The 27,944-nt window shown below is 39.6% G+C and overlaps 1 protein-coding gene across 1 annotated transcript; it reads left to right on the plus strand.

The window, feature by feature from the left end:
• Positions 1–392: 392 nt before the first annotated feature.
• Positions 393–26,754, plus strand: LOC122539917 (cellular communication network factor 6-like). Its single transcript, XM_043675100.2, has 4 exons — positions 393–1,184; positions 15,227–15,481; positions 21,397–21,590; positions 25,065–26,754. Exons 1-4 carry the CDS (start codon positions 770–772, stop codon positions 25,338–25,340), a joined length of 1,140 nt encoding a protein of 379 aa, XP_043531035.2. The 5' UTR covers positions 393–769; the 3' UTR covers positions 25,341–26,754.
• Positions 26,755–27,944: the final 1,190 nt, after the last annotated feature.

Below are 27,944 nucleotides of genomic sequence, written 5' to 3' on the forward strand. Positions count from 1 at the left end.
AAATGAGGGGTATAGATTGGGTTAATGGTAGTTGTCTTTTCCCTAGGATGGGAGAGTTCAAGACTAGGGGGCACATTTTTATAGTGAGAGAAGAGAACTTTAAAAAGGATATGATTGGCAAATGTTTTGTCCAAAAGGTGCTTCATGTGTGGAATGAATATCCTGAGGAAACTGGATATGGGTACAATTACAACATTTCAAAGACATTTGGATAAGTACTTGGAGAAGTACATGAATAAGAAAGATATTGGCCAGGAGCAAGAAGGTGGATTAATTTAGTTTGGGATTAGGTTCAGCATGGACTGGTTGGACCGAAGGGTCTGTTTCCATGCTGTATGACTTTGTGATTCTATCACACTATGATCAAAGATGAGTTCATCCTCCTGAGATAACCCTATTTAGAATCATTGAAAATAACTAAAAATTTTACTGAATCATTCTTTGATTAGTACCCATTATTATTTTTAAAAAGACTTCAGTTTAAAATGTGCCAATCAGTGTCTGTGTGTCCAAGAAACTCAGTGCACATTGATGAGCCTTCTCTGCGTATCACAATAGTGGATGGCATCTTGCAATTTTGATTTACGGTAAGGTAAGATCTGTTTTGTGAGCAGGATGTGATGCAGGTGAATTTAACCTCAACCCAGGTTGAAGTGCCCTATGTTATGCACTGGAATGACTGATTCTGCCAGGTTTGCACTAATATTATCAGCCGTAGCAAGTGGAAGCTCTCCCAAAGACACTAGGTTAAATGTGAACTTTTTGCAACATGTTTGCAAACATTTCCATTCACAAAACTTTTAACTCATTTTTTACAAGACAGCAGAACAGGGATAGAGCATCCTTGAGACAAGATTCCTCAGATGTTTTAACTATATCTAAGTTCTTATGCAGGATACCACAGAGTAATGTGCAGCAAGCACTAGTGAAAACTGGAAGGAAGACAGCAGAAATTGAAGACGTTCCTGAACGCAGACAATTTTGCAAATGGCCGTGCAAATGTCCACGCAAACCTTTATGTTTACCTGGAGTGAGTCTGGTTACTGATGGCTGTGGATGTTGCAAAACCTGTGCAAAACAATTTGGGGAGCTCTGCACTGAAGCTGACACCTGTGACCCTCACAAGAACCTGTACTGTGACTATTCTGGTGATAAACCTAAATATGAATTTGGCGTATGTGCATGTAAGTTCAATTTTAAAGGTACTTCACAGTTCAAGTCCTATGAAAGTAATGAACTCGAATCTTTTAATACACTCCATGATTATAATTCACTGCAATGGTTATGTCAATGTTATCACTGTTGTAAAAAGAAAAAAAGAAGCTTGGGGACTTAAGACACACTTAGACTATTAAGAATGGCATATTTCTATTTCAAATGTGCCACACTTATTTAAGTGTTTACATTGTAGTATTAACATGTCCTGCAAAAATACAAAATTTTTACTGTCCACATTTGAAATTAGAAGCTTCTTGTCTCACATGTTCGAGCTTACCTACACGGTATAGAAAACTACTGTTCACAACAAAAGTAGTAAATGTTGAAAGAAAATGTCATATGTGAAATTTGCAATCATATACTTGATGATCTTGGAAGCATGATTCTTCTAATGCCTGAACTATTACAAAATCTAAGAGTTCTACATATATGAGCAGCTGATATTAGCCAATGTAAGAATAAAGAGAGGGTGATGACTTAATCTGCTCTGCCTGTGCACCCTAGAAGGCAGCCAACTAGTCCTGATTTTTAAAAAAACAGCCAACAGCCTATCTCTGAGTAACTGCCTAGAATGCAAATTTTTACATCAGAGTTTACTATGGAGAAGGACATGGACGATAAAGAATGTGGGGAAATATATGGTGATATCTTGAATAATGTCCATATTACAGAGGAGGAGGTGCTGGATGTCTTAAAATGCATACAACTGGATAAATCCCCAGGACCTGATCAGATGTACACTAGAGCTCTGTGGGAAGCTAGAGAAGTGATTGCTGGTCCCCTTACTGAGGTATTTATATCATCGATAGTTACAGATGAGGTGACAGAAGACTGGAAGTTGGCTAAGGTGGTGACACTATTTAAGAAAGGTGGTAAGGAAAAGCCAGGGAACTATAGACCAGTGACCCTGACATCAATGGTTGGCAAGTTGTTGGAGGGAATCCTGAGTGATAGGATTTATATGCATTTGGAAAGGCAAGGACTCACTAGGGATAGTCAACATGGCTTTGTGCATGGGAAATCATGTCTCACAAACTTGATTGAGTCTTGTGAAGAAATAACGAAGGCGATTGATGAGGGCAGATCAGTGGACATGATCTATATGGACTTCAGTAAAGCGTTCGATAAGGTTTCTCATGGTAGACTGGTTGGCAAGGTTAGATCTCATGGAATACAGGGAGAACTAGCCATTTGGATACAGAACTGACTTGAAGGTGGTGGTGGAGGGTTGCATTTCAGACTGGAGGCCTGTGAGCAGTGGTGTTCCACAAGGATCGGTGCTGGGTCCATTGCTTTTTGTCATTTAGATAAATGATTTGGACGTGAATATAGGAGGTATAGTTAGTAAGTTTGTAGATAACAACAAAATTGGAGGTATAGTGGACAGCAAAGAAGGTTACCTGAGAGTAAAATTGGATCTTGATCAGATGGGCCAATGGGCTGAGGAATGGCAGATGAAGTTTAATTTAGATAAATACAAAGTGCCGCATTTTGGAAAAGCAAATCATAGTAGGACTTATACACTTAATGGTAAAGTCTTGGGAAGCGTTGTTGAACAAAGAGACCTTGGAATGCAGGCTCATATTTCCTTGAAAGTGGATTTGCAGGTAGATAGGACAGTGTGTTTGGTATGCTTTCATTTATTGGTCAGAGTATTGAGTACAGGAGTTGGGAGGTCATGTTGCGGTTGCCCAGGACATTGGTTAGGCTACTATTGGAATATTGCGCGCAGTTCTGGTCTCCTTCCTATCAGAATGATGTTGTGAAACTTGAAAGTGTTCAGAAAAGATGTACAAGGATGTTGCCAGGGTAGGAGGGTTTGTGCTACTGGAAAAGGCTGAATAGGCTGGGGCTGTTTTCCCTGGAGTGTTGGAGGCTGAAGAGTGACCTTATTGAGGTTTATAAAATCATGAGGGGCATGGATAGGGTAAGTAGACTAGGTCTTTTCCCTGGAATCGGGGAGCACAGAACTAGAGGGCATAGGTTTATGGTGAGAGGGGAAAAGTCTAAAAGGGACCAAAGGACCTTCTTGCAGAGGGTAGTGCATGTGTCGAATGAGCTGCCAGAGGAGGTGGTGGAGGCTGGTACAATTACAACATTTAAAAGGCATCCGAATGGATATATGAATAGGAAGGGTTTAGACGGATATGGGCCAAGTGCTGGCAAATGGGACTAAATTAGGTTCGGATATCTGGTCGGCATGGACAAGTTGGACCGAAGCAGTACATCCCTATAACTCTATGATGCTGGTGAGCCAAGCAATCCTCTCGCACTAATTGAATCAAGCAACAATGGAACTACAACTCACTGTAAGTTCAGTAACTTGTTTTAAAACTGCAGACTTTTCTTCCATAGACTCGTTGGTTTAAAGCAGTAACCGTTTCCGTTTGTAGTTCACATATCGATGGTATATCATTGCTAGAGTTCCTTGTTGCTGCAACAAAGAAGTCAACACGAAGTCAGACACAGCAGCTCTGATGGCATTGATATTGAATAGATGCTATTTTCTTTCCATGTAGCTCCTCATTAACAGCACCTTCTAGGATGGTGAGAGAAGTTCCTTCTTCATCTGAAGTGCTCCAGCTTCAGTTTATTTTGCCTCACTTTGCTTACCTTTTCCCTCTATTCTCTACTTGATCAAAAGTCTTTCCTGAGAGAGTTTGCTCCAATGCCTGCTTCTTCCTGTTCTACATCCTCAGATTCTGTGCAGATATTATATAGTTTCCATTCTTACATGTTGCATGTCCTTTCCAACTATGTTAAGAATTATTAGTCCACAGCTTGGATCTAGACCATTGTATTGTCTTTGAGCTGAGGAAATTGGCTTTTCAAATGCCATAATAATCAACTCAAGCAGCTCTCAGTTTCATGTCTGTTGAGGGAAAAAAACACTGCTTAGCATCTTAGAAGGACCCATTTTGTTGTGCAGTAATGCGTAGATTCAAAATGTCTCACCTTGGTGACTCAAGACTGAGACACATTTCTATAGATTTTGAAACATTCCGCTGTAACAGATAAGGTCTCCAGTGGTCTGCATCTTGAAGATACTTTATCCAAAAAATAATTTCAAACGTATAGATTTTTAAAGCAGAATCTTCACTGAGCATATTTATTCCCTGAAAATCTATGATATCAAATTATATGTTTGTTGCAAATTAATAAAGCGATTATCACGAGGTCAACCTGATGAACCTCATTGAATATGAGTTCCCTGATTGGGGCTGTTAATCAGGTCCAATTGGGGAGTCCGGGCTGACTGATAAGAACTGAACAATTACACATCTTGCTCAGTCTGAGAACTGGCTCTGAGGGAGCTGGATCAGTGTCAAGGACTGTCCACATGTAAATAAAGGGTGACTTGGTGACAGAATATCGGCCTGTGTGAAATTATTTCACATACAACATTTTACGCTTTGTTATGGAGGACATAGTGTACAAGAACAAGGAGGTTATGTGGAACTTATAAAAGACAGAAGTTCAGCCTCTGTTAAGTATTGAGTCCATTCTGGGGACTGCAGTTTGGGATGGATGTGAAGATGTTGGAGACAGTACAGAAACAATACACAAGAATGATGCCAGGGAAGACGAGCTTGGTTATGAAGGAATACTGGAGAAGCTGGAGTTGCTTTCTTTCGAGAAGAGTAAGCTGAGAGGAGATTTGATAGTTATTGAAAATTGTGAGGGGTCTGGTCAGAGTAGATTAGGTTACCCACAGTGTGGAAACAGGCCCTTCAGTCCAACAAGTCCACACCGACCCTCCATAGAGAAACCCACCCCCCTATATTTACCCCTGACTAATCCACCTAACACAACGGGCAATTTAGCATGGTCAATTTGCCTGACTTGCACATCTTTGGACTGTGGGAGGAAACTGGCGCACCCGGAGGAAACCCACGCAGACACGGGGAGAATATGCAAACTCCACACAGACAGTTGCCCGAGGTGGCAATTGAACCCGGGTCCCTGGCGCTGTGAGGCAGCAGTGCTAACCACTGAGTCACCGTGCCGCCCAGTAAATAGGGAGAACCTGTTCCCACTTGTGAAAGGACCAAGAATGACAGCACACTGATTTAAAATAACTAGCAACAAGAGGAAAGGCAACTTAGAGGAAAAGAATTGTTCATGCAGCAACTTATTAAGTTCCAGAATGCACTTCCCAAGAGTATAGTACAGGCAGGTTCGACAGAGGCTGTTGTCGGTTGTCGGGTTATGGAGAGAAGGATAGAGATTGGCACTAAGGGAATTTGGACAGCCAGTGCAATGAGCCAAAGGACCTCCTTCTGTATTGGAACAATTATGTGAAACTGTGCGGAGAAAATAATGCCAACATGAAATGCACTGGTGAAAAATGTGGAATAGATATAGCTTGTTTCAATTTTTTATTAGACAAATCAAACATCTTTTGCCTGACTCTTCTGATTAGATTCCTAGGTCTATCCCTTGAAACTTGAATTGTTAAAAATTATTGGTGGCAAAAACATTGACCTATTAGTACTGTATATACTGCTATCACAGATAAGAACTGAAGCTTGCATGGCTAAAGGAAGGATTTACTTTGAAAATTATGGTAGTCAAAGCAATTACATTAAATATTTTCTATCAGAGACATTAACCTACTTAAAATAAATGCATTTAGCAGCAGCCAAAAGTAAACGGAGGAGTGTTAAGCAGTCATTCTCTACGGCGACCAATATTAGTTCTAGCTCTAGACATTTTAAGAGAAAGATATTTCATGACCATCAGAACAAGAAATGGACAAATGCATCTGTAAAAACATAGAGCATAGGACCAGGAGTAGGCCATTCAGTCCTTTCAGCATGCTCCACCATTCAATATGGATATAGCTGATCATTTAACTCAGTACACTATACTCGCTTTCCCCCTTTGATCCCTTTTAGTCTTAAACACTATAATCTAACACCTCTTGAAAGGATTCAATATTTTGGCATCAACAGCTTTCTGTGGTAGAGAGGTCCACAGGTTCACTACTCTCTTGGTGAAGAGATTTCTCCATGTCATGGTCCAAATTGGCCTACCCTGTATCCTTCAACCATGACCTTTGGTTCTTGACTCCCCAGTCTTCCTTCCTGCATTTACCTTGTTTAGTCCTCTTAGAATTTTTCCTATTTCTATGAGAACCCGTCTCATTCTTCTAAACTTCAGTGAAATTAGTCCTAACAAACCCTGCTTATAGATACATTCATTCATTTATTGACAGTACTTGGGTTTATTCCAATTTGGAATGCATCTGTAATCCTTAGTTATTAACCTTATGAGATAGCTGAGACATACTAAACACACTGTGTCCTCAAGAATACTTATGCATTCCACTCATGTGACAGCAGAGGGCTCTAAGTATCATAGAATCATACAATACAGTAGAGACTCTCCAGTTCATTGAGTGTACACTGACAAAACACTACTGTGACTCTACACCATTCCCACTTTCCAGCAATTGGCCCATCACCTTGAATGCTATGACATTTCAAGTGCTCATCCAACTACTCTTTAAAGATTGTGAGGTTTCCTGCCTCAACTCAGCCTTTGGGTGAAAAACTTTTTTCCCAAATGGTCATTAAACCTCCTGCCTTTTATCTTAAAATTATGCCCCTGTGTTATTGACCCTTCTGGGAAACATCTGTTTTCTATCATGTCTAACAAATCCTGCCTATAGTTACTTTCATTTGTTTAATGAGAGTACTTGGATTTATTCCACCTAAGATTCCCACCAATCTTTGGGTGAAAAGAATTGTCCCAAATCCTCTTACAACCTCCTTCCTTTAAACCTTCACCTTAAAATTATGCCTCCTGTGTTATTGACCCTTCAACTAAGGGAAACGTCTGTTTTCTATCCTATCTAAGCACCTCATATTCAAAAACACCTCAGTCCACTTTCAGCCTTCTCTGCTCTAAATAAAAGAACTTGAGCTTATCTAGCCTCTCTTTATAGCTAAAGTATTCCATCCCAGACAATCTCTTTTGTACCCTCGCCAGTGCAATCACACCCCTCCTATAGTGCAGTGACCAGAACTGTACACAGTACTCCAGCTGTGGCCTAACCAAAGTTCTGTACAGCTCCAACATAACTTATTTATAAACCTGCCAAAATCTCCATTATCCCCTCATAATAGATGTCAATCTACTGAAGAACCTGATAGTCTTTCTTCCTGAGTTTTGCACTGATGTTCTCCCAACTAAATACAGGTATGAAACACACATTTGACACCTTACTATTGTCCTCTGCTCCACACACATATGGGCCTATTTCCCTGGTTATCCTTTTCCACTGGACATACTTATAGAACATCTTTGAATTCTTCCTAATAAATCTACCACATTATTTTCACCCCCCCCCCCCACTTTGCTGTAATTGCTGTCATAAGCTCCTGTCTGTAGTTTACTCAGGATCCCGTTGAGTTGTATTTTTGTATCTATCAAAAGCCTCCCTTTTCCTTCTTATCAAGTCCTGAATATTCCTACACATCCAGGGTTCTCAGAAGTTGTTGCTCCTACATTTCACCCTAATCTGGGTAATTCAAGATGGAGGATGGGAAAAATTTCTGGCTGTAAGAGCTGCTCCTTTTTTTAAGGTATTTTAGGTGTTGGAGGTGATTTCCTCGAATTCCAGGAGCAGCAATTACTGTTTTATATGCTGTTGCATTGTTTTGGAACTTTGGGAAAAAAAAAGTCAAAACAACAGCAGTTTAAAAGGGAGAAGAGCAGACAAAGGAAGCACATGGTGAGGACAGTGCAGGAGAGAGAGAGAGAGAGAGAAACCTGCACAGTTACTGCCTTTGCTGTTTGAATTCGTGTATCGCTGGACTCGGAGTGCATCTGGGAAAATTAATAAACAGTGAAATTCACAACTAATCTTGGAGGAACTGTTGGGCGAAGTTCACAGCACTGAATCAGATAAGTTAATTGTTATTTTAAGTCTGTCCAAGAGAAAGGCTGCAGTAGTGAGTATAGTGGATTCTTTCTTGATCATATGTTCTTTTGGAGATAAGTCTCTTGATTAGACTTAAATTATAAGCCATAACTATTAATTTAACCTGGTGCAATGTTTTGTAGAGGAATAAGACAGTGTTATTTTCTGGGTCTGTAGATTGTAAGGAGCAAAAATGGACTTTGCAGTGATATGTACTTCTTGTCAGATGTGAGAGTTTAAAGAGAGTTTAAGGGTTACTGCAGATTATATCTGCCATAAATGCTGTTGGATGTGAACCTTATCAGATCGAGTGGATCTGTTGGAGAGACAGATAGAAGCGATGAGGAATTTGCAACAGCAACAGTATGTGATGAATGGCAGTTATAGGAAGGGGGGAAAGTCTCAGATACAGTCACATAGATGGGTTAACTCCAGGAAGGGTAAGAGAGTTAGGCAGCTAGTGCAGGAGTCTTTTGTGGATATACCCATTTCAAACAGGTATGCTGTTTTGGAAAATGGAGGGGGTGATGGATTCTCAGGGGAATGTAGCACAAACAGCCAAGTTTCTGGTATTGAGACTGGCTCTAATGCAACAAGGGGTACATCGGTTTCCAAGAGATCAATTGTGTTAGCGATTCTGTAGTCAGAGGTACAGACAGACATTTCTGTGGCCAGCAGAGAAAAAGCAGAATGGTGTGTTGTTTCCCTGGTGCCAGGATCAAGGATGTCTCAGAGAGGGTGCAGAATGTTCTCACGGGGGAGAGGGGCCAGCAGGAGATCATTGTCCACATTGGAACCAAATTCATTGGAAGGGAAAGATTGAGATTCTGAAGGGAGATTACAGAGAGTTAGGTAGAAATTTAAAAAGGAGGTCCTCAAGGGTAGTAATATTTGGATTACTCCCAGTGCTACGAGCTATTGAGGGCAGGAATAGGAGGATAGAGCAGATGAATGCATGGTTGAGGAGCTGGTGTATGGGAGAAGGATTCACATTTTTGGATCATTGGAATCTCTTTTGGGGTAGAAGTGACGTGCATAAGAAGGACCGATTGCACCTAAATTGGAAGGGGACTAATATACTGGCAGGGAAATTTGCTAGAACTGCTTGGGAGGATTTAAATTAGTAAAGTGGGGGTGGGTGGGACCCAGGGAGATAGTGAGGAAAGAGATCGATCTCTTTCCGTGTACAGCTGAGAACAGAAGTGAGTCAGTCAGGGCAGGCAGGGACAAGATAGGACTAATAAATTAAACTGCATTTATTTCAATGCAAGGGGCCTAACAGGGAAGGCAGATGAACTTAGGGCATGGTTAGTATCATGGGACTGGGATATCATAGCAATTACAGAAACATGGCTCAGGGATGGGCAGGACTGGCAGCTTAATGTTCCAGGATACAAATGCTACAAGAAGGATAGAAAGGGAGGCAAGAGAGGAGGGGGAGTGGCATTTTTAATAAAGGTTAGCATTACAGCTGTGCTGAGGGAGGATATTCCCAGAAATACATCCAGGGAAGTTATTTGGGTGGAACTGAGAAATAAGAAAGGGATGATCACCTTATTGGGATTGTATTATAGACCCCCCAATAGTCAGGAGAAATTTAGAAACAAACTTGGAAGGAGATCTCAGCTATCTGTAAGAATAATAGGGTAGTTATGGTAGGGGATTTTAACTTTCCAAACATAGACTGGGACTGCCATAGTGTTAAAGGTTCAGATGGAGAGGAATTTCTTAAGTGTGTACAAGACAATTTTTTGATTCAGTATGTGGATGTACCTAGCAGAGAAGGTGCAAATCTTGACCTACTCTTGGGAAATAAGGCAGGGCAGATGACTGAGGTGTCAGTGGGGGAGCACTTTGGGGCCAGCGACCATAATTCTATTCATTTTAGAATAGTGATGGAAAAGGATAGACCAGATCTAAAAGTTGAAGTTCTATATTGGAGAAAGGCCAATTTTGAGGTATTAGGCAAGAACTTTCGAAAGCTGATTGGAGGCAGATGTTCGCAGGTAAAGGGACAGCTGGAAAATGGGAAGCCTTCAGAAATGAGATAACAAGAATCCAGAGAAAGTATATTCCTGTCAGGGTGAAAGGGAAGGCTGGTAGGTATAGGGAATGCTGGATGACTAAAGAAATTGAGGGTTTGGTTAAGAAAAAGAAGGAAGCATATGTCAGGTATAGACAGGATAGATTGAGTGAATCCTTAGAAGAGTATAAAGAAAGTAGGAGTATACTTAAGAGGGAAATCAGGAGGGCAAAACAGGGACATGAGATAACTTTGACAAATAGAATTAAGGAGAATCCAAAAGGTTTTTACAAATATATTAAGGACAAAAGGGTAACTAGGGAGAGAAAGGGCCCCTCAAAGATCAGCAAGGCAGCCTTTGTGTGGAGCCACAGAAAATGGGGGAGATACTAAATGAATATTTTTCATCAGTATTTACTGTGGAAAAGGATATGGAAGATATAGACGGCAGGGAAATAGATGGTGACATCTTGCAACATGTCCAGATTACAGAGGAGGAAGTGCTGGATGTCTTGAAACGGTTAAATATGGATAAATCCCCAGGACCTGATCAGATGTATCTGAGAACTCTGTGGGAAGCTCGAGAAGTGATTGCTGGGCCTTTTGCTGAGATATTTGTATCATCGATTGTCACAGGTGAGGTACCGGAAGACTGGAGGTTGGCAAACGTGGTTCCACTGTTTAAGAAGGGCAGTAAAGACAAGTCAGGGAACTATAGACCAGTGAGCCTGACCTCGGTGGTGGGAAAGTTGTTGGAGGGAATCATGAGGGACAGGATGCACATGTATTTGGAAAGGCAAGGACTAATTCGGAATAGTCAACATGGCTTTGTGCATGGGAAGTCATGTCTCACAAACTTGATTGAGTTTTTTGAAGAAGTGACAAAGAAGGTTGATGAGGGCAGAGCAGTAGATATGATCTATATGGACTTCAGTAAGGCGTTCGACAAGGTTCCCCATGGGAGACTGATTAACAAGGTTAGATCTCATGGAATACAGGGAGAACTAGCCATTTGGATACAGAACTGGCTCAAAGCTAGAAGACAGAGGGTGGTGGTGGAGGGTTGTTTTTCAGACTGGAGACCTGTGACCAGTGGAGTGCCACAAGGATCAGTGCTGGGCCCTCTACATTTTGTCTTTTACATAAATGATTTGGATGCGAGCATAAGAGGTACAGTTAGTAAGTTTGCAGATGACACCAAAATTGGAGGTGTAGTGGACAGCGAAGAGGGTTACCTCAGATTACAACAGGATCTGGACCAGATGGGCCAATGGGCTGAGAAGTGGCAGTTGGAGTTTAATTCAGGTAAATAAGATTTGGGAAAGCAAATCTTAGCAGGCCTTATACACTTAATGGTAAGGTCCTCGGGAGTGTTACTGAACAAAGAAACATTGGAGTGCAGGTTCATAACTCCTTGAAAGTGGAGTCAGAGATAGATACGATAGTGAAGAAGGTGTTTGGTATGCTTTCCTTTATTGGTCAGAGTATTGAGTATTGGAGTTGGGAGGTCATGTTGCGGCTGTACAGGACATTGGTTAGGCCACTGTTGGAATATTGCGTGCAATTCTGGTCTCCTTCCTATTGGAAAGATGTTGTGAAACTTGAAAGGGTTCAGAAAAGATTTACAAGGATGTTGCCAGGGTTTGAGGATCTCAGCTACAGGGAGAGGCTGAACAGGCTGGGGCTGTTTTCCCTGGAGCGTCAGAGGCTGAGGGGGTGACCTTATAGAGGTTTTACAAAATTATGAGGGGCTTGGATAGGATAAATAGACAAAGTCTTTTTCCTGAGGTCGGGGAGTCCAGAACTAGAGGGCATAGGTTTAGGGTGAGAGGGGAAAGATATAAAAGAGACCTAAGGAGCAACTTTTTCATGCAGAGGTTGGTACGTGTATGGAATGAGCTGCCAGAGGATGTGGTGGAGGCTGGTACAATTGCAACCTTTAAGAGGCATTTGGATGGGTATATGAATAGGAAGGGTTTGGAGGGATATGGGCCGGGTGCTGGCAGGTGGGAGTAGATTGGTTGGGACATCTGGTCAGCGTGGATGGGTTGAACCGAAGAGTCTGTTTCCATGCTGTACATCTCTATGACTCTATGACTGTATGACTCTATGACTCTAAATGGAACATATTGGCTCCGTACTTCCACCAATTCCACTTTGAAAGCTTCCCACAGGTTCTGTTGTAGATTAACCCAGAAGTAGCTAATCCCAGTCTATTTTGGCCTGTCTTTCTTTAAAATAAAGTCTTCCCTCCCCCAATCTTAAACTGTCTCTCACAGACCATCTTTTTATTTTAACAGTGCATAAATTACAAGAGGTAAGTATAGAGGGACAGTAAGTAATTAGAAACATAGTGTTATTAATTATCACGCGGGGAATTTACGACACAAGTCGGGAGGTTATGCTTCACGTCTTTAAATTATACTGAGACCTTCTCATGGTATTGGTCAATTTATTTAAAGACGAATGTAAATGTGTGGAGACAATTCAGAGAAGGTTTACTAGACAAATGCCTGGAATGGTTGGGATTGTCATTTGAGCTGAGGTTGGGTAAATTAGGTTTAGCTGAGTTCAGCAGTTGACTTAAAATGCATAAAATCTGAGGGTCTTGACAGGGTTGATGTGGTAAGCATGTTTATGGGAGAATCTAGAATTGGGTTCACTTGTTAAAAATCAGGGATTACCAATTTTGAAACAGAGATTTGACAAGTTGTTTACTTCTGTGAGATTCTTTCGAATTCTCTATTTGACAAGGTGGTGAATGCCGTGTCCTTGCATATTTTTAAGGCAGACATTGATAGATCTTTGCTTAGCAAGGGGTTGAAAGGCATTGGGGTATGCAAGAATGTATATTCGAGGTTGCAATCAGATTTGCCATGATATTATTAAATAGGGGGGCAGGCTCGAGGGACAGAATGACTTTCTCCCACTCCTGATGTGATTATTTGTACGAACTGTGGAAACATGAGAACATTATCTCCTCCGAGTCAGACAATGTCCTGATTTAGAAATCTATCTCCATCCCTTTAACATTGCTGGGTCTAAATCTCGAGAGTCCCTGCATCGTAACACACAGACTGCAGCAAATCAAGAAGGTTACTCATAGCCAATTTATGAAGGACAATTAATGATTTTGTTTTATATTTTCATGTGTTATGAGCTTTCTGGCAGGACCAGCACTTTTTGCTCATCAGTAATTGCCCTTGAGACGGTAATGGTTCATTTAATCCATCGATGCAGGCACATCCAAAGTGTTGCTGGAAAAGGGTTCCATAATTCTAACTCAGCAACAGTGATTAGTTCTAAATCAGGACACTTTTGTGGCTTGGTGGGGAACTGGCACATCATGATTTTCCTATGGATCCATTGTCCTTGTTCTTCTAGATTATATAGATCATGAGTTTGTTAAATACTGTTGAAGGAGTCTTGTAGAGTTACAGCAGTGCCTATTTTATTTTGCACTATGTCAGTGGTAGAAAATAAATGTTAAAGTTGTTGTGTGGGGTGCTGGTCAAGTGGACTGCTTTGGTTTGGATGATCAACATTGAATCATAGAATAATAGAATCCCTACAGTATGGAAACAGGCCCTTTGGCCCAACAAGTCCACCTTTAGCCCAACGGATCCTCCAAGTGTAACCCACCCAGACCCATTCCCCTACATTTTACACCTGACTAATGCACCCAATCTGCCTTTGCCGCACTAGTGATATTGAACTTCTTGAGCTTTGTTGGAGGCAAGTGGAGATTATTCCGTCATACCCTCATCTGAACAAACATCCTCATATCCAGTCTTATGGTTAAAAGGCACGAGGATATATAAGGATCATTGGGGCAAGGACACTACCCTGAGGAAATTTTGAAGAATGTCCTTGGACTGAGAGAATGAGTCTCAAACAGACAAAACAATCTTCACTTGTGTTAGGTACTTTAAAACACTGGGGAGTTTTCCCATTGATTCCCACTGACTTATTTTGCCAGCCTCCCTGATATCACACTCATGCTACCTTGATGTCAAATGCAATGACTGTACCCTCACCATCTCTTCCACCCAGTTTTGAATTAAGATTGCAATCAATTCAGCAAACAAGCGGTCTTTGCAGAACTCAAACTGACATTAGTCAGCACCTTATTACTGTGGAAGTTGGCTTTGATAGTACTATTGATGTTATCCTTCAATACTTTGTCAATGATCAAGAGAATGCCGCTGAGGCAATACACATGATGCAACATGTAACACTGTTTTGTATTTGATATAAATTTGTGAATGTGTCACATTTACAAACATGAAATCTTAATAATAGCTGAATTCTTAAAGACAGGACCACAGTTCTACAGTGACTGACTAAGTCAGATGTTAACTATTCAATTGCAAAAACCACAAATCAGTGGCGTTCTCTTTAAGTCATCGTTTTCCAAATCACTGTCAGGAAGGGCATCTATGGCAAATTTTCCATTGTATTTGAAGGAAGAAATTCTGCAAGAAGTTACAGACCCAACACAAAAAATTTCAACCTGTAGAGTTATAATAAGAAAGTGGCTGAATTTCATCCCGTTTTCACCACTTAGGTGAAAGATGGAAACCCAATACGACAGTATTTGTTTATGCTATATTGACCTCGTCTTCACTGTTCTTCTGTTGAAGTACAGCAGACAAGTGACAAGAAATTCCAAATCTCCAGTTAGCTGCAACTATTTAGTGGATTTTGATGAGTAACAAACTATTTCCCACAGTCTTACATATCAGGCTAGTGAACGTTATGCCCAAAACCCTGTTCTGACACATTTACTTCTCTGGTAGAAAATGGGCAGAAATGTGGCCAACATCTAGAATATTGTCCTTCCCATTCTCAGCATGATAGTAAACTATCCAAAGACTGTATGTTTCAAAATCATTGATATCAGAAATAAGTTATTTAGAATTGTACACAACCAATAAATGGCAACAGAAGTGAGATGCTTGACTGTTTACAGGTTTTCAAAATTGGAATAGACATTTTGATATCCATTTTGCGTATTTACTTATTAATTTCTCAAAATTACTCTTTGCTTTCTCTAGATACAATTGGAGTCGGATGTGAATCAAATGGAAACTATTATAAACATGGGCAGTCCTTCCAACCAGACTGTCACTATAAATGCATGTGTGTGAATGGTGCGTTTGGATGTACGCCCACCTGTACAAAGAAGCTGGCAGCTGGCCAGTGCAGAAATCCCAAGGCCATTAAGAGATCTGAATATTGTTGTGAAAGGTCCATTTGTGATAAGACTGGAGAGAACAGCCACCAGGCTGCAATGTATAGAGTAATGTCTGGTAAGTGCTTTAAAGAAATCCACACAATCTTGAGGTTGCAGATGAAAATAAGATATGCTTCAGTTGCAAAGCAATAACAACTGATGACGGTGAACAAATCCAATATTTAACACTTCAGTTTGGTTGACAAGCTTGTGATTAATTTGATCAGTTATGAGCTAGATAACAAACTATAGAGTCAAAGAAAATTAGGAATAAATAGGATCATGGAATTTAAAATACAAACAAATCAGTCATGACCTTATTGAAATGTAGAGCAAGCTTGAGGGGCCAAATGGCCTATTTTTGCTCCTTATTTGAATGTTTATATGTTTCTACATAAGGTAGACCAGCCTGTAATCTTTGGCATGCCCCTTTTGGCAGCTGTGTTTTGAAAAAAAAATCACAGAGCTATATTGATACTGAAGAAATCTGCAAAGCTGTGGATATGAAAGGAAAAAAAAAGTATCAAGCAGGCGAACTGGGAATTAAAATCCAAATAAATAAAAATAAAAATTGGCAGGAAGTACAGACCATGGCATAAAATTATTTTATAATGCTAATTCTAACATTTAAGGAATGTGAAATTTCAGCATTTCCATTTATTTATGAAATGAGAGTTAGTACATCATTGGGGGAAAAGAAAGACCTTTAAACAGTCAAATGACAGAAAGCTTATTTTTACAAGTTAAATTATTTTTATAAGGCAAGGAACATTTTGGAAATCTGGAATTAGAAAACCAAGATTTATTTTCTTTGAAAAACTTTGTTTAAGTATTACTTGATGACATAATCAGGATGACTTGCCATGTCCAGGGAATAGTTTTGATTTTGTGGAGATTTGAAGCAGCAGCAAGACTAAACATGTTTAATCAAATGATTCCTTCTTTGTGGTAAAATTCAGCAGTTCAATACTCACATTTCTGTTTCTTTGTTTAGTAAAATTATAATATGTACCAATAAGAAGGGCAACACTGATATAACTTGAAAATGCATTTGGAATTACAAGGAACCAAGCAGTGATATTTGTGTCAGTATAAACATTTCAATATTGCACTTTGCCCATAAATAGAAAATGAGAAGGGCATCTTATTTACTTTACCAGCAATTTCTTCCAAATAAATGGTCATGGTTTTCTGGACACCCCCACCACCCCCTCCCCAAGTCCTCTGCACCCTTCCCTCCTAGGCCAGTTGGGGATATGAGGTGTGGATGAGGCCTACTTCGTCTCACCTCAATTTTAAGGTTGGCAGTTTGGTGGTGGTTCAAAAACAGAGAAGTGGTTAATGGAGGGGCTGCAGGGAGGCCTTGTAAGTTAAAATACTCAAACCTGATTATTGACCTCCTCCAAACCCTCATCCTCAAAAAATCTAGGCCCCTCAGCTGTTTCTTCCATGTCTGCCTTTCAAATCATGAGTCCCCATTTGAAAACAAAAAGGTGATACCTTTGTTTCAACAGGCTTTGGAATGATTCCATTTGGAGATGTAAATATTGAATTTAGCTGAACATGTAATAATTCCGTGAATGTGCTTTCTTATACAATGTTTTTTTATCATGATAGTTGATTTTAAAAAGTCATAATATGGGATACGTTGGACAGTCTCATTGGCTCTCTTAATTGTTTGGTTGGAGGTAGATCCATGTGATCCTTGATTGCCACAAAGCTTTTAGTCCTTCAAATGATATGAAAATGTTTGTAACATATTTTAGGTTTGCCACAATAAAATGACTCTATATTGAATTATCTTAAGTAAAATACATTAATCCCTTAAAAGTTTTCTCATACTCTTCCTTTTCAAGATCTTTTCTTCTCCATCCTTGAATTTCTGTCCCAGTTGTCTATTCAGAATGTTACTGTTTAGATCACTTTCCTATTTTCTATTTTGCAAACTATTTCACTGCAGTAACACCCTCTCTGCCGATGCATCAGTTTCACTACATCACCTAATCCTCTGCATTTTGCCTCACTCTTTGCTTTTCTCTGTAATTTGCTGTTGCTTTAAACTTTGATGAAATAGAGTTCAGGAAGTTACAATCATAATTACAAGTGATATTTTCAAAATTCCATTGTGATTGTGTTAGAGACCAAAAGCTTTTAAAAAGGAATCTCCATGAAGCCAACAGAAAGCTATCCGTTGGTCACAATTTCTCTTTTTAAAAGCTTTACTGTAATAATCCACTGAAAACCAACATGATTAATAGGTAAATTTTGAATAAAAAGCTACATTTCATTTTAAACCATCAATATGCCAAAAGATACACCTGACAAAAATATATAGATACACTGATAAGCATTTGTTTTACTACTTGCATAAGTGTGACACAGTGCACAATCTCACAGTATTCCCAATTTAGTCTGTATTATGTGGGATTATTTGCTTCTCACTCAAATGTTTCTGCCTTTGTTTCACATTCACCAGCAGTTGTATTCTAATCCCCAGACACAGTTAATACCAATAAAGCACACATCAAATAGCTATTTCTCATGCAAATCATGACAAGGTTTTAAGTAGTCAGATTGTGGTCAGTGTAGTCCTCAATGAATACTTTGTGTCAGTCTTCACAATAGAAAAGGACAATGGTGGGATAGACACCGGCGTGGAGAACTGTGAAATATTAGAAGAAATTAACATAGAGAGAGAGAGGAAGTACTAGGGGGTTTAGCAGCCTTATGAGTGGATAAACCTATGGGCCCAGATGAAATGTATCCCTAGCCATTATAGGAGGCAAGGGAGGCAACATCAGGGGCCCTGGCAGTAATTTTCAAATCCTCTCTGGTCAGAGGTGAGGTGTCAGAAGACAGGAGGATTGCTAACATTTTCCCATTACTTAAAAGAGAGGAGGGGGTAGACAGACCAGGAAATTACAGGCCAGTGAATCTAACCTCTGTAGTCGAGATGTTATTAAAAAGAATTCTGAAGGACAGAATATATGAGACTTGGATTAATCAGTGATAGTCAGCACAGATGATAAACAGAAAGTGCTGGAGACACTCAACAGATCTGGTAGTATCTGTGGAGTGTGAAACAGAGTTAACATTTCAAAATCTAATATATGAGTCCACTGTGACTCTTCTTACTGTTTCAATTTCAGATTTTTAGCATCTATATATTTTGCTTTCATGTGATAGTCAGCATGGATTTGCTAAGGGGACACTATGTTTGGCAAATTTAATTGAAGTTTTTTGAGGAGGTATTGGGAATGTTGATGAGACTAATGAGTTTGTTGTGATCTACATGGACTTTAGAAAACCTTTTGTTAAGGTCTGGCATAACTTGAGATCCAAGGCAAATTGGTAGTTTGGATCCAACTTCAGCTGAGAGGCCAGACAAAGAGGATGAAGTAGTGGGGTGTTTCTCTGACTGGAAATCTGTTTCCCATGGGGTTCCACAGGGCTTGGTGGTGGTGCTGTTGCTGTTTGCAGTTTACATTAATGACTTGGATATAAATGTAGGGAGGCCAATCAAAAAGTTCATGGATAACCTGAAAATTAGTAGGGTGGTAAATAGCAAGGGGGATAGCTATAAACTACAGGAAGGTATCAACATTCTGGTTAGCTGAGAAGAGCCGTGGCAAATAGAAAAGTGTGAGGTAATGCAGCTGGAGAGGACTAGCAAGGCAAAGGATTATGCTCTGAATGGTGGGACCATGGAAAATTTAAATGACTTTGGTGTGCATATCTACAGATCCCTGAAGGTAGCAGGGTAGCTAGATCAGGTGGGTAAGCGGGCATATGAGACACTGGCCTTTATTAGCTAAGGCAGAGAATACCAGAACAAGTAGGTTATGCACGAACTACATAAAATGTTGAATGTGCCACAACTGGTATGCTGCCTGTAGTTCTGGGCCCCACATTGCAGAAAGATTGTTATTGCACTTGAGTCATTTTAGAGGATATTTATCAGGATGCTGCCTGGACTGGAGGGTCTGAGGAAGATTGGATAGACTGGGGTTGTTTTCATTGGAGCAGTGAAGGTTGAAAGGTAACCCGACAAAGTTGTTTAAGATTCTGAGGGCGTAAAGATTGTGTCTTTTTATTTTTGTGACTTTAAAAACTGTTAACTAAAATGAGAAAGAACTGTTTTAAAATTCATAGTTTGAAAGGGTAGCTGTACGTTTTGACACACCAATGTCAGATGTCATGTAAACATCCGTTTGGACAAACAGTAATCAAAGTTTGAGTTGCAGATGATTTGCAGCTGAGTGGGGTGTCCACATCGAACCCTGGCTGGCAACAAGAAACAAATTGGGTGATAAAGTGTGACCAATTATTGGTGATAGAAACCTTTTGCTTGGCAACAACTATGAAATTGGTTCTTAGATAACTGAACAGTTTGAAGATAGGAACAAGTTATGCAGAATGAGTGAAAGAGAGAGAGAAAGAGAGAAGGGGACTGGGTTTAGGGGAGGTAGGCAGTTCTTCCCCAATGCAGATACAGTCTCTGTGTTCTCAACACATGATATAAATCTGAAGAAAATCAGCTTACCTTTCTTGCAGTAGTTGAAAGATGTGATAAACCATGTACTTTATAAGTGTCTCTTACCAACCACAGAATCTGGATCTGGAGAAAGATGATTGAAGCAATCTACTGGTCAACAGAAAAATCAAAGGATCATCTAAAACTACTGAACTGTCTTTTCAGAACTTCCACCCAGCCCACAACCTATTTTACCCTGTGTGTTTCTGTGTGTGTGTATACGGGGGCAGTTTATCAGGGAATTAGAATCTTACTTATACTGTTAATGCCAACAGGTTATAACTATTTAACTGTAGCTAGTCTAATTAATTTAAATAAATAGTAATTCTTCTTTGGTACAGAAACATGGTCCATGCTTTCTATGAATCTGAGTCTGCAAAAATAGGTGAATTAGAGAACTCTGCTTAGTTTTTAAAGTGGTATGACTCCAGAAATAATGGGGCTGAATTTCTTGCATGCTAGACAAGTACAACAAGGTGGGATGGATACAAAGGTAGAAGGGTCACTATCTAGTGGAGATAGAAGTATGCCATGAGATAGAAGTTTGTGAGGAGAGTTGAGGAGAACTTGTTTTACTCAGAAGTGGGAGTCTGGAATTCACTGCCTGAAAGGATGATTGAGTCAGAAACTCTTGTGACATTTAAGTAGTATCTAGATATTCACCTGCATAGCCATAGCCTCCAGGTCTCTGGGTTGAAAACTGGAAATTGGGATCAGTACAGTCAGATCTTTGTTGATTGGTGTGGACACATTGGGCTGAATGGTCTCCATCTGTACAATAAAAGTGTGTGAGTATATGAATCCTGGTGGCACAAAACCCCCAGATAGCCAGTTTCTTTCAGCTTAAAATGGCTCTGGTAGCACTGAAACAACAACAGTATGTCTTGTCCAATCCACAATTCCCTGTTCTTCCTCTTTCAGCTTGCTATCCTTTCCAATTGTATAAGACCCATAATATTATAATCTGTGCTCTAATCTCAGAAACCTGCTTCAAAACTCGTAGCTGGTTTGAAGCAAGTCTTGTTTGCCACCACTGACCCATAAATTGTCTGTGTTCTGAACTCTCTGTCATTAAAAAAACTGACTGCAACCCAATGCCATTGCAATGATCACTTTATCGTTTACACTTTAATAGCTTTTCATGCTCATGGTAGCAAAAGGTCACATGGGCATTTCTTGCTGTCTGTTAGGAAGTTCATTTCCCCTTTCAGTATATTCCCCAATTTCACTTTGGCGTTAAAGGGAATATCACACAGGAATAAACTACAGGTTTTACAACTACAAAGCACAAAGGTCATCAGAATCACATGATCATTTTCTGCTTTTTAACATTTAGCAGCCCCCCTCTCTTCCTATGTCATTCCTCATCCTTAACTCTACATGCCTTAAACTTGAACTTGAAGACAAATTATTCCTGAATTGCTGTGTCTCAACACTATAATTGTTTTTATTATTAGCTTATAAGGCAAGGCCAATAACATGGCGAAAACAATGCCCTCTTCAAACAACTCCATGGAGCTCATGTTCAAAATCTTGTGGCCTAGGAATTTCAGTCCGAGTGACAAATGACAACAGGAAATGTGAACTTGAAAGAGAAAATAGATTGTGCTTTATTCGACCTTGCATTACAAGACTTCCGAAAAATTTAAAGGTAAATCACAGCAGAATCTATTGGTTACATGGACAACAATTGTTTGGGGCACTGGGTGGGTGATGAAGAGGGAGAGAGAAAAATCAACTTGATTGCATGGAAGTATATCTTAATGTACTGTGATACAGAGCTATCTTAAAATAACAGGAGTAAAATGAAGCAATTCGATAGTCAGCGCTGTGATTAGCAGATGGAATAGAATAAGCCCAAATCTGCTGATTAGGAGATAGCAGAAATTTTGAATTTTTCAGGATGTGGGTAGGTGCAAAATGTGTAGAAGTACCTACATGCTCATTTATAATCCCATACAAATTTCTTCCTGATTGCGCCATCCAGCATCTCAGAAATGTGTGCAATCAATCTTGAAGCTATCCTGTTTTCCTGAGCATTGTCCCTTGAGGTTGGTGCAAGGTCCATTAATCCCAATGTTATGAAGAAAATCAACCCCAAGAAGTGTAATTACATTCACTCTGTATTGCTTTTCTGGTACTTATATACTTAACTCAGTAAGGCCTCCAAAGTTTTTAACTTGGATTAACAAAACTCTTGAAGTTGATGAAAAGAAAACAGTCAGTGATTTCTTACACATATTACAGGATAACAAACCACTTATTATTTCCTAATCTGATTAATTAGAAAATATGAAATGCTACTATCAAAATCTTATTTCTCTTTATTGTTAGTTAAATTAGAGAGTAATTAAATTAGATTATACTGTAATATTTCTACTGTAATTATTCTACTTTTTTTAAAAGTAGAGGATTCTGAACCATTGAGCAGTTGATGTAGTCTAAGAAAGAATACCCATCTATTTTTAACAAATATATCAGGAAAGGTAGACACATTTACACAGGGACGCTGTAGTCCGCCACAGGAGTGTTCTGAAACACAGAAATTAAAATAGCTGGTGTAAAATATCTAAAGATTTCAAAAGAAATGCAGGTATTATTAGGGTAATTTTCTAATCCAACACACTGAGCTACTCAAGAAACTACAATTGCATAGCAACTCATCAGTTGATACATTTGAAATCACCCTAATACCAACTTTCTGCTGGTGTAAGAAACCTTGGAAATCTTAACATACAGAGCAATTTCCTCATGCTTACACTGACACACCATAGTCAATCCTGAAGCGCCTTATTCTTCTCTCCTTGACTCTGAGCTGCTTATTTATCAATTCTCTTTGATATCTACATCATTCCCTCTACAAACATTTAATGGATTGAGTGATACTTGCATAAGCAAAACATTCCAGTAACAAATAGTTCTGTAGGATCTGTACTCCTTGACTATGAGCAGTGCTGTTCATTAAATTATGGAAATTCATCAATTGGCATCCAGATCAGGCAAAATCCATGTCCTGCAGCCTCACTTTGTACAACTGAGCAACATCAGGAGAAACTCATCAACATCCACATTGTTATCTTTAAATAATGATGGGAATTCCTATATCCACTTGAGAAAAGAGATTGAGTCTCAATCGACAATGATCATTATATTTGGGAATTTTTTGTATCTTAAGACCACAAATGGCCTCATAGGTTGCCTGACAAGAATCCAGCTGTGCCTTGTGTTCTGAATGACTCTGTTTAAGAAAACCTAAGGTAAAATCACACAGAGCCTCTCCCTGATTAAAGATTACTTAAACTGTTCGTTGCAATTTCTATCAATGCTATGGTGGATAATTGAGAGGGCCTTCAGTTGTTGCAAATAGGGGAATTTAGATGTAATCTGCCTGAGTGACAGTTTCTGACTTTGTTTGGAATGCTATGCATGACTGCTTAGTCGAGTTGTTCACGTGTGGGCTGGCAGGAGAAAGCGAGATGAGTGTTTCTGGCTAAGATTATACTATTCTCATTGGCTCTCTGATTAGCTTCAAAATTGTACTTTGAGTTACTTTTTCACTTCAGCTTCACATCATTTCCCCTCTCGGTGGGTTGCAGTTTGCATCGTTTTTCTGCCATTCTACCTTACTCAAGCTACCATTGGAATGTTCATGCTAACAGAAATGCAGGCCAGAATTTTACATGACTGCAGGAAGTTCTCCTACCAAGACCAAAAGCAAGTACTAAACCTGTGTAGGTGGTTGGTGGGATTTAACTGATGACTGCCAGCCTCTCATAGCTGCCGACTCGATCAGAGGCAGCCCCGCAGTCCCATTAATAGAGGTGGTGACAGTTAGGGATGCGGTGAGAAGGTGAGGGTACTTCCCAATTCAGGGAAAACTCAAAAATGATTGGAGGAGTAAGCCCACTGGTGTCAAAGCTGTAGGGCAGCCATTGTGACCAGCCATCCCTTAGGGGGCCATGAGGAAGGCTTGGAGAAAGGATGACCCTCCAGATAATGGGGCAGCAATTCACATGTTGTGCAGACATACCTAGCAATTTCCTCATACAGTGAGGTCCACCCTGAAAGGACTGAAATGCCAGAAGAAGCAGCAAGTAGCCATTAATTGCTCCTTATTTGGATTAATTATCCACCTCCCTCTGGTTGGTTGGTGGTGGTTCTACTATCATTTTGTACCTGGTGCCTGCCAGAGGATTTCCCTCTGGATGTTCAGTGTTTCCATTCTGAGACCTTTTCCAACTCTTAATCCATCTCTAGGAGGCTGTTAAAAACTCAATCTTCTGGCTCCTTAGCGTCTCATTAGCTAATATCCCTCGAAATCCAAGTGTGATCTTTTCCAATTTGAACTCTTTCTAATTGTCACAGAAACAATTCAATTTTACAGCTTCATATTTTGAACTTTCTAAATAAGCAAGCCAGATAGCTGTCATAAGTCATTTTAACTCTTGCGTAGATATTGTTTATCAAGCAGAGCTGATGGTCACCCCATCAAATCTCCAAGCACATGTTGCTTAGCAGTGTGCTCAATTGACAGGAATAAATCAAAAGGAATCTCTTGTGGTAATATTTCAGCCTTCACACGTTGTTTTACTCTTCCCTCTCATTTAGAAGGATATATGTTCAAGCTCCACTCTAGAGAGTTGAGAACATCATATGGATTAGCAATTCAGCAAAGTGCTGTTGAAAATATTGCCTTTTGGATGCGATGTTTATGAGGTGTCATGGAGTTATAGTCAAGAGTATAGTGCTAGAAAAGCACAGCAGTTCAGGCAGCATCCAAGGAGCAAGAGAATCGACATTTTGGGCATAAGCCCTTCACCAGGAATGAGGCACCCTTGGATGCCTGACCTGCTGTGCTTTTCCAGCACCACACTCTCCACTGATCTCCAGCATCTGCAGTCTCCACTTTCTTCCTGTCATGAAATTATAGAATGGTGCAGCACAAAAAGTTTATTGATCCTTTTAATATGTTTCCTCCCACATATTTCATTGTTCAAATATGAAATGAGCCCCTTATAGTGAATCTGATATTGCTGCAAAACAGCATGATGAAGGGTTTCTATCTTTCACTGACTCAATGGATTTTGATTAATGAACACAAACATGGTTTTCTTTCTCTCTGTAGAAAGGCAAGAAGTGTCTACAGACATTCAGGCCTTCCAAAGCTGACAGGTTTGTTCTTTCTGGCTGCGCAAGTAGAAGAACTTACAGGCCGATATTCTGCGGTACATGCTCAGATTCCCGTTGCTGTATTCCTAACAAAGAGAAAACTGTGAAAGTAGAATTTAACTGCACTGGTGGAGAAATGATCACGTGGAAGATGATGTGGGTCACATCTTGCAAATGTCAACAGGTCTGTATTGACTCAGAGGACATCTTCTCAGATTTGAGACTACTATAGTGCATCATGTATTTCACCACTTGAATGTTTGGTTCATGACTGTCACTATGGAACAATATAAATGTCTTGTCCTTCAAAGAATGTGAACTCACTTATACCATTTCTCTGCTTATGTAACTAAACTTATATATGGAAAAATCTTAATGTTCTACATTAACAGAATATCTGGAGATAGGCACTAAGTGCAATATCTTCCACTAGACTGAATGTTCATTTCAATACACAAGGACCTATTTTCTCTGGTAAAATTGGATACATTTGTATTGTCTATCTGTATAACTGGATTATTTGCATGAGTTTCTTTAAATTTAATTTCTGTTGAACTTTTTGCAGCTCATCACAAATTTTCTTCTATAAAAATGAATACCAAAAAAGTAAAGGAAGTTACAACAATAAATGTCAATGCTTATGATATCATATAATTAGCATCTTCATAAATAGGCTTCAAAACAGTAATGTAATGGCTACAGCATAGAAAGGAAAATATATATTCCTGTAATTAAGTTACAAATTTGCTCAGTCAGAATCCTGCAACTCCCTCCCCAATGGTATTGTGAGTCTACCTACATCACTCAAGTAGGCAGCTCACTACCACTTTCTCAAGGGCAGCCAGGGATGGGCAATAAATGCTTAGCGGGCAGGCGATGCCCACGTCCCATGAATGAATACATTTTTTTTAAGAACACTATGTTGAAGTAACTATTTATTTTATACATGCTAAATCATAGATCAATTGTTCAAGTGTCAAAATGTGATGATAGATGTTATTTAAAAGTTGTGAACATTGACTCAGTAGTAGTACCCTTGCCTTAGTTAAAAAGTTATAGATTTACATTCTACTCTAGTGTACTGAGTACAAAATGCAGCCTGACACTTTAATGCCATTATGGAGTAGTGCTACATTGGCTTTTGCATCAACAAAATATCCATCTGGTTTCTCAATGGCACGTAAAAGATCACATGACACTATTAGAAGACAAGCAGTCTTCCAACATATTGTTCATTTGTCAAACAACATATAAATCAGGTTATTTGGTGATTTATGTCATTGGTACTTGTGAGAACATTTTGTGTATAAATTGGCTGAAAGATTTCCCGTATTCCATAAGTAACTGTACTTTAAAAAAAAAGTCTTCATTGACATTTGTCCTGAGGAAAAATGCTATATAAAAGCATGCATTTCTTTTGCATTCATTATAAACATTTTAGAATGCATGACCATATCTTAACACATTCAGCTATTATATAACCAGAAATTGCAAACATTATTTTCAAACTCTAATCTGTTAACATATTAAAAATGTAAATGATGAAATGTCTAACTGCGTAATTCAAAGTTTTATATTTTGCAATGTATTAACCAAACCAAATGTTAATATCTTATACAGACTGGTGCAATTCCACTATCCATGAAACATTTTATGTCACTAACCTAAAGTTCTCATTCATAAAAATAAAAGGTTTGTGTAACGATCTGTAGCTCGGGTGTCGATTGTCATGGTTGTGGGTCTGCTCGCCGAGCTGGGAAGTTGATTGCAAACATTTCATCCCCTGTCTAGGTGATGTCTTCAGAGCTTTGGATCCTCCTGTGAAGCGCTGCTGTGCTGTGTTTTCTAGAATTTATTTGGTTCCGTTCCTGCTGCTTCTGGTTGCCAGTTGTTCATTGTAGTAGCCAGTATATTGGATCCAGGTCTATGTGCTTGTTGATAGAGTCTGTGGATGAGTGGCACACTTCTAGAAATTCTCTTGCTGTCCTCTGTTTGCCTTGTCCTGTGATCATTTTGTTGTCCCAGTCGAATTTGTGGTCCATCATCTGTGTGTATGGCTGGTTGTGGCATTTAGTAGCTAGTTGGTGTTCGTGGCTGCGAATTGTTAGTTATCTGCTGTTTGCCCTATATTGTGCTTTGTGTGGTCTTTGCATGGAATCTTGTAAATTATGATAGGTATCGGGTGTTTAATCCTGGTGAGTTGTTGTTTGAGCGTGCCTTAAACATCAGTTAATGGGCTGTCATGAATCCCAGTTGGTGGAGAAGTCTGGCTGTCGGTTCCGAGATGTTTTTTATACAAGGTGGCATGACTAGTGAGTTAGGTCATTGCATGTCCTTGTTTGTCTGTTAGCCATCTGCAGGGATATCGCTCTTGGTGAAGACTCTCGAGAGGTGTTCTTCTTCCCTTCATAGATCGGCAGCACTGCAGTTTGTTGTAGTCCTTTTGAACAGGGTCCTAATCCAGCTTTTCTTGTGTGTGTTTGGGTGGTTGCTGTTGTAATTCAGGACCTGTTTGGTGTGTGTGGCTTTCTTGTACACTTTTGTAATACATTCACTTCTGTGTTCTTTGTACCATCACCTCCAGGAATGGGAGTTGTTTGTTGGTTTCCTCCTCTCTCGTAAATATCTTCTTGATGATACGTTTCCCATTGTGTTGTCTGTTCTGAACATATTCAGAAAGCAGATAAACTACTTGCAGATACTGATATCTACCCACAGAGGAAGCTTGACTCATGCCACAACTAACCAATAGAATAAATAACACACTATGGAACCTTCAAAAAAACGGACCAATAACCAGAATTGACCTACAAAGATGAAACCAGAAAGCAACGAC

The sequence above is a fragment of the Chiloscyllium plagiosum genome, unplaced genomic scaffold (genome assembly GCF_037043375.1).
Source record: "Chiloscyllium plagiosum isolate Xiang-an unplaced genomic scaffold, Cpla_swu_hap1 HiC_scaffold_3, whole genome shotgun sequence".
Classification (NCBI taxonomy): domain Eukaryota; kingdom Metazoa; phylum Chordata; class Chondrichthyes; order Orectolobiformes; family Hemiscylliidae; genus Chiloscyllium; species Chiloscyllium plagiosum.

What these genes read in the sequence shown, in the direction of transcription:
- LOC122539917 (XM_043675100.2), top strand. Translation starts at nt 770, where the DNA reads ATGTTTGCAAACATTTCCATTCACAAAACTTTTAACTCATTTTTTACA. An exon ending in TGAATTTGGCGTATGTGCAT is followed by an intron (nt 1,185 to 15,226) that starts GTAAGTTCAATT and finishes TGCTTTCTCTAG; the next exon opens with ATACAATTGGAGTCGGATGT. An exon ending in AATGTATAGAGTAATGTCTG is followed by an intron (nt 15,482 to 21,396) that starts GTAAGTGCTTTA and finishes TTTTATTATTAG; the next exon opens with CTTATAAGGCAAGGCCAATA.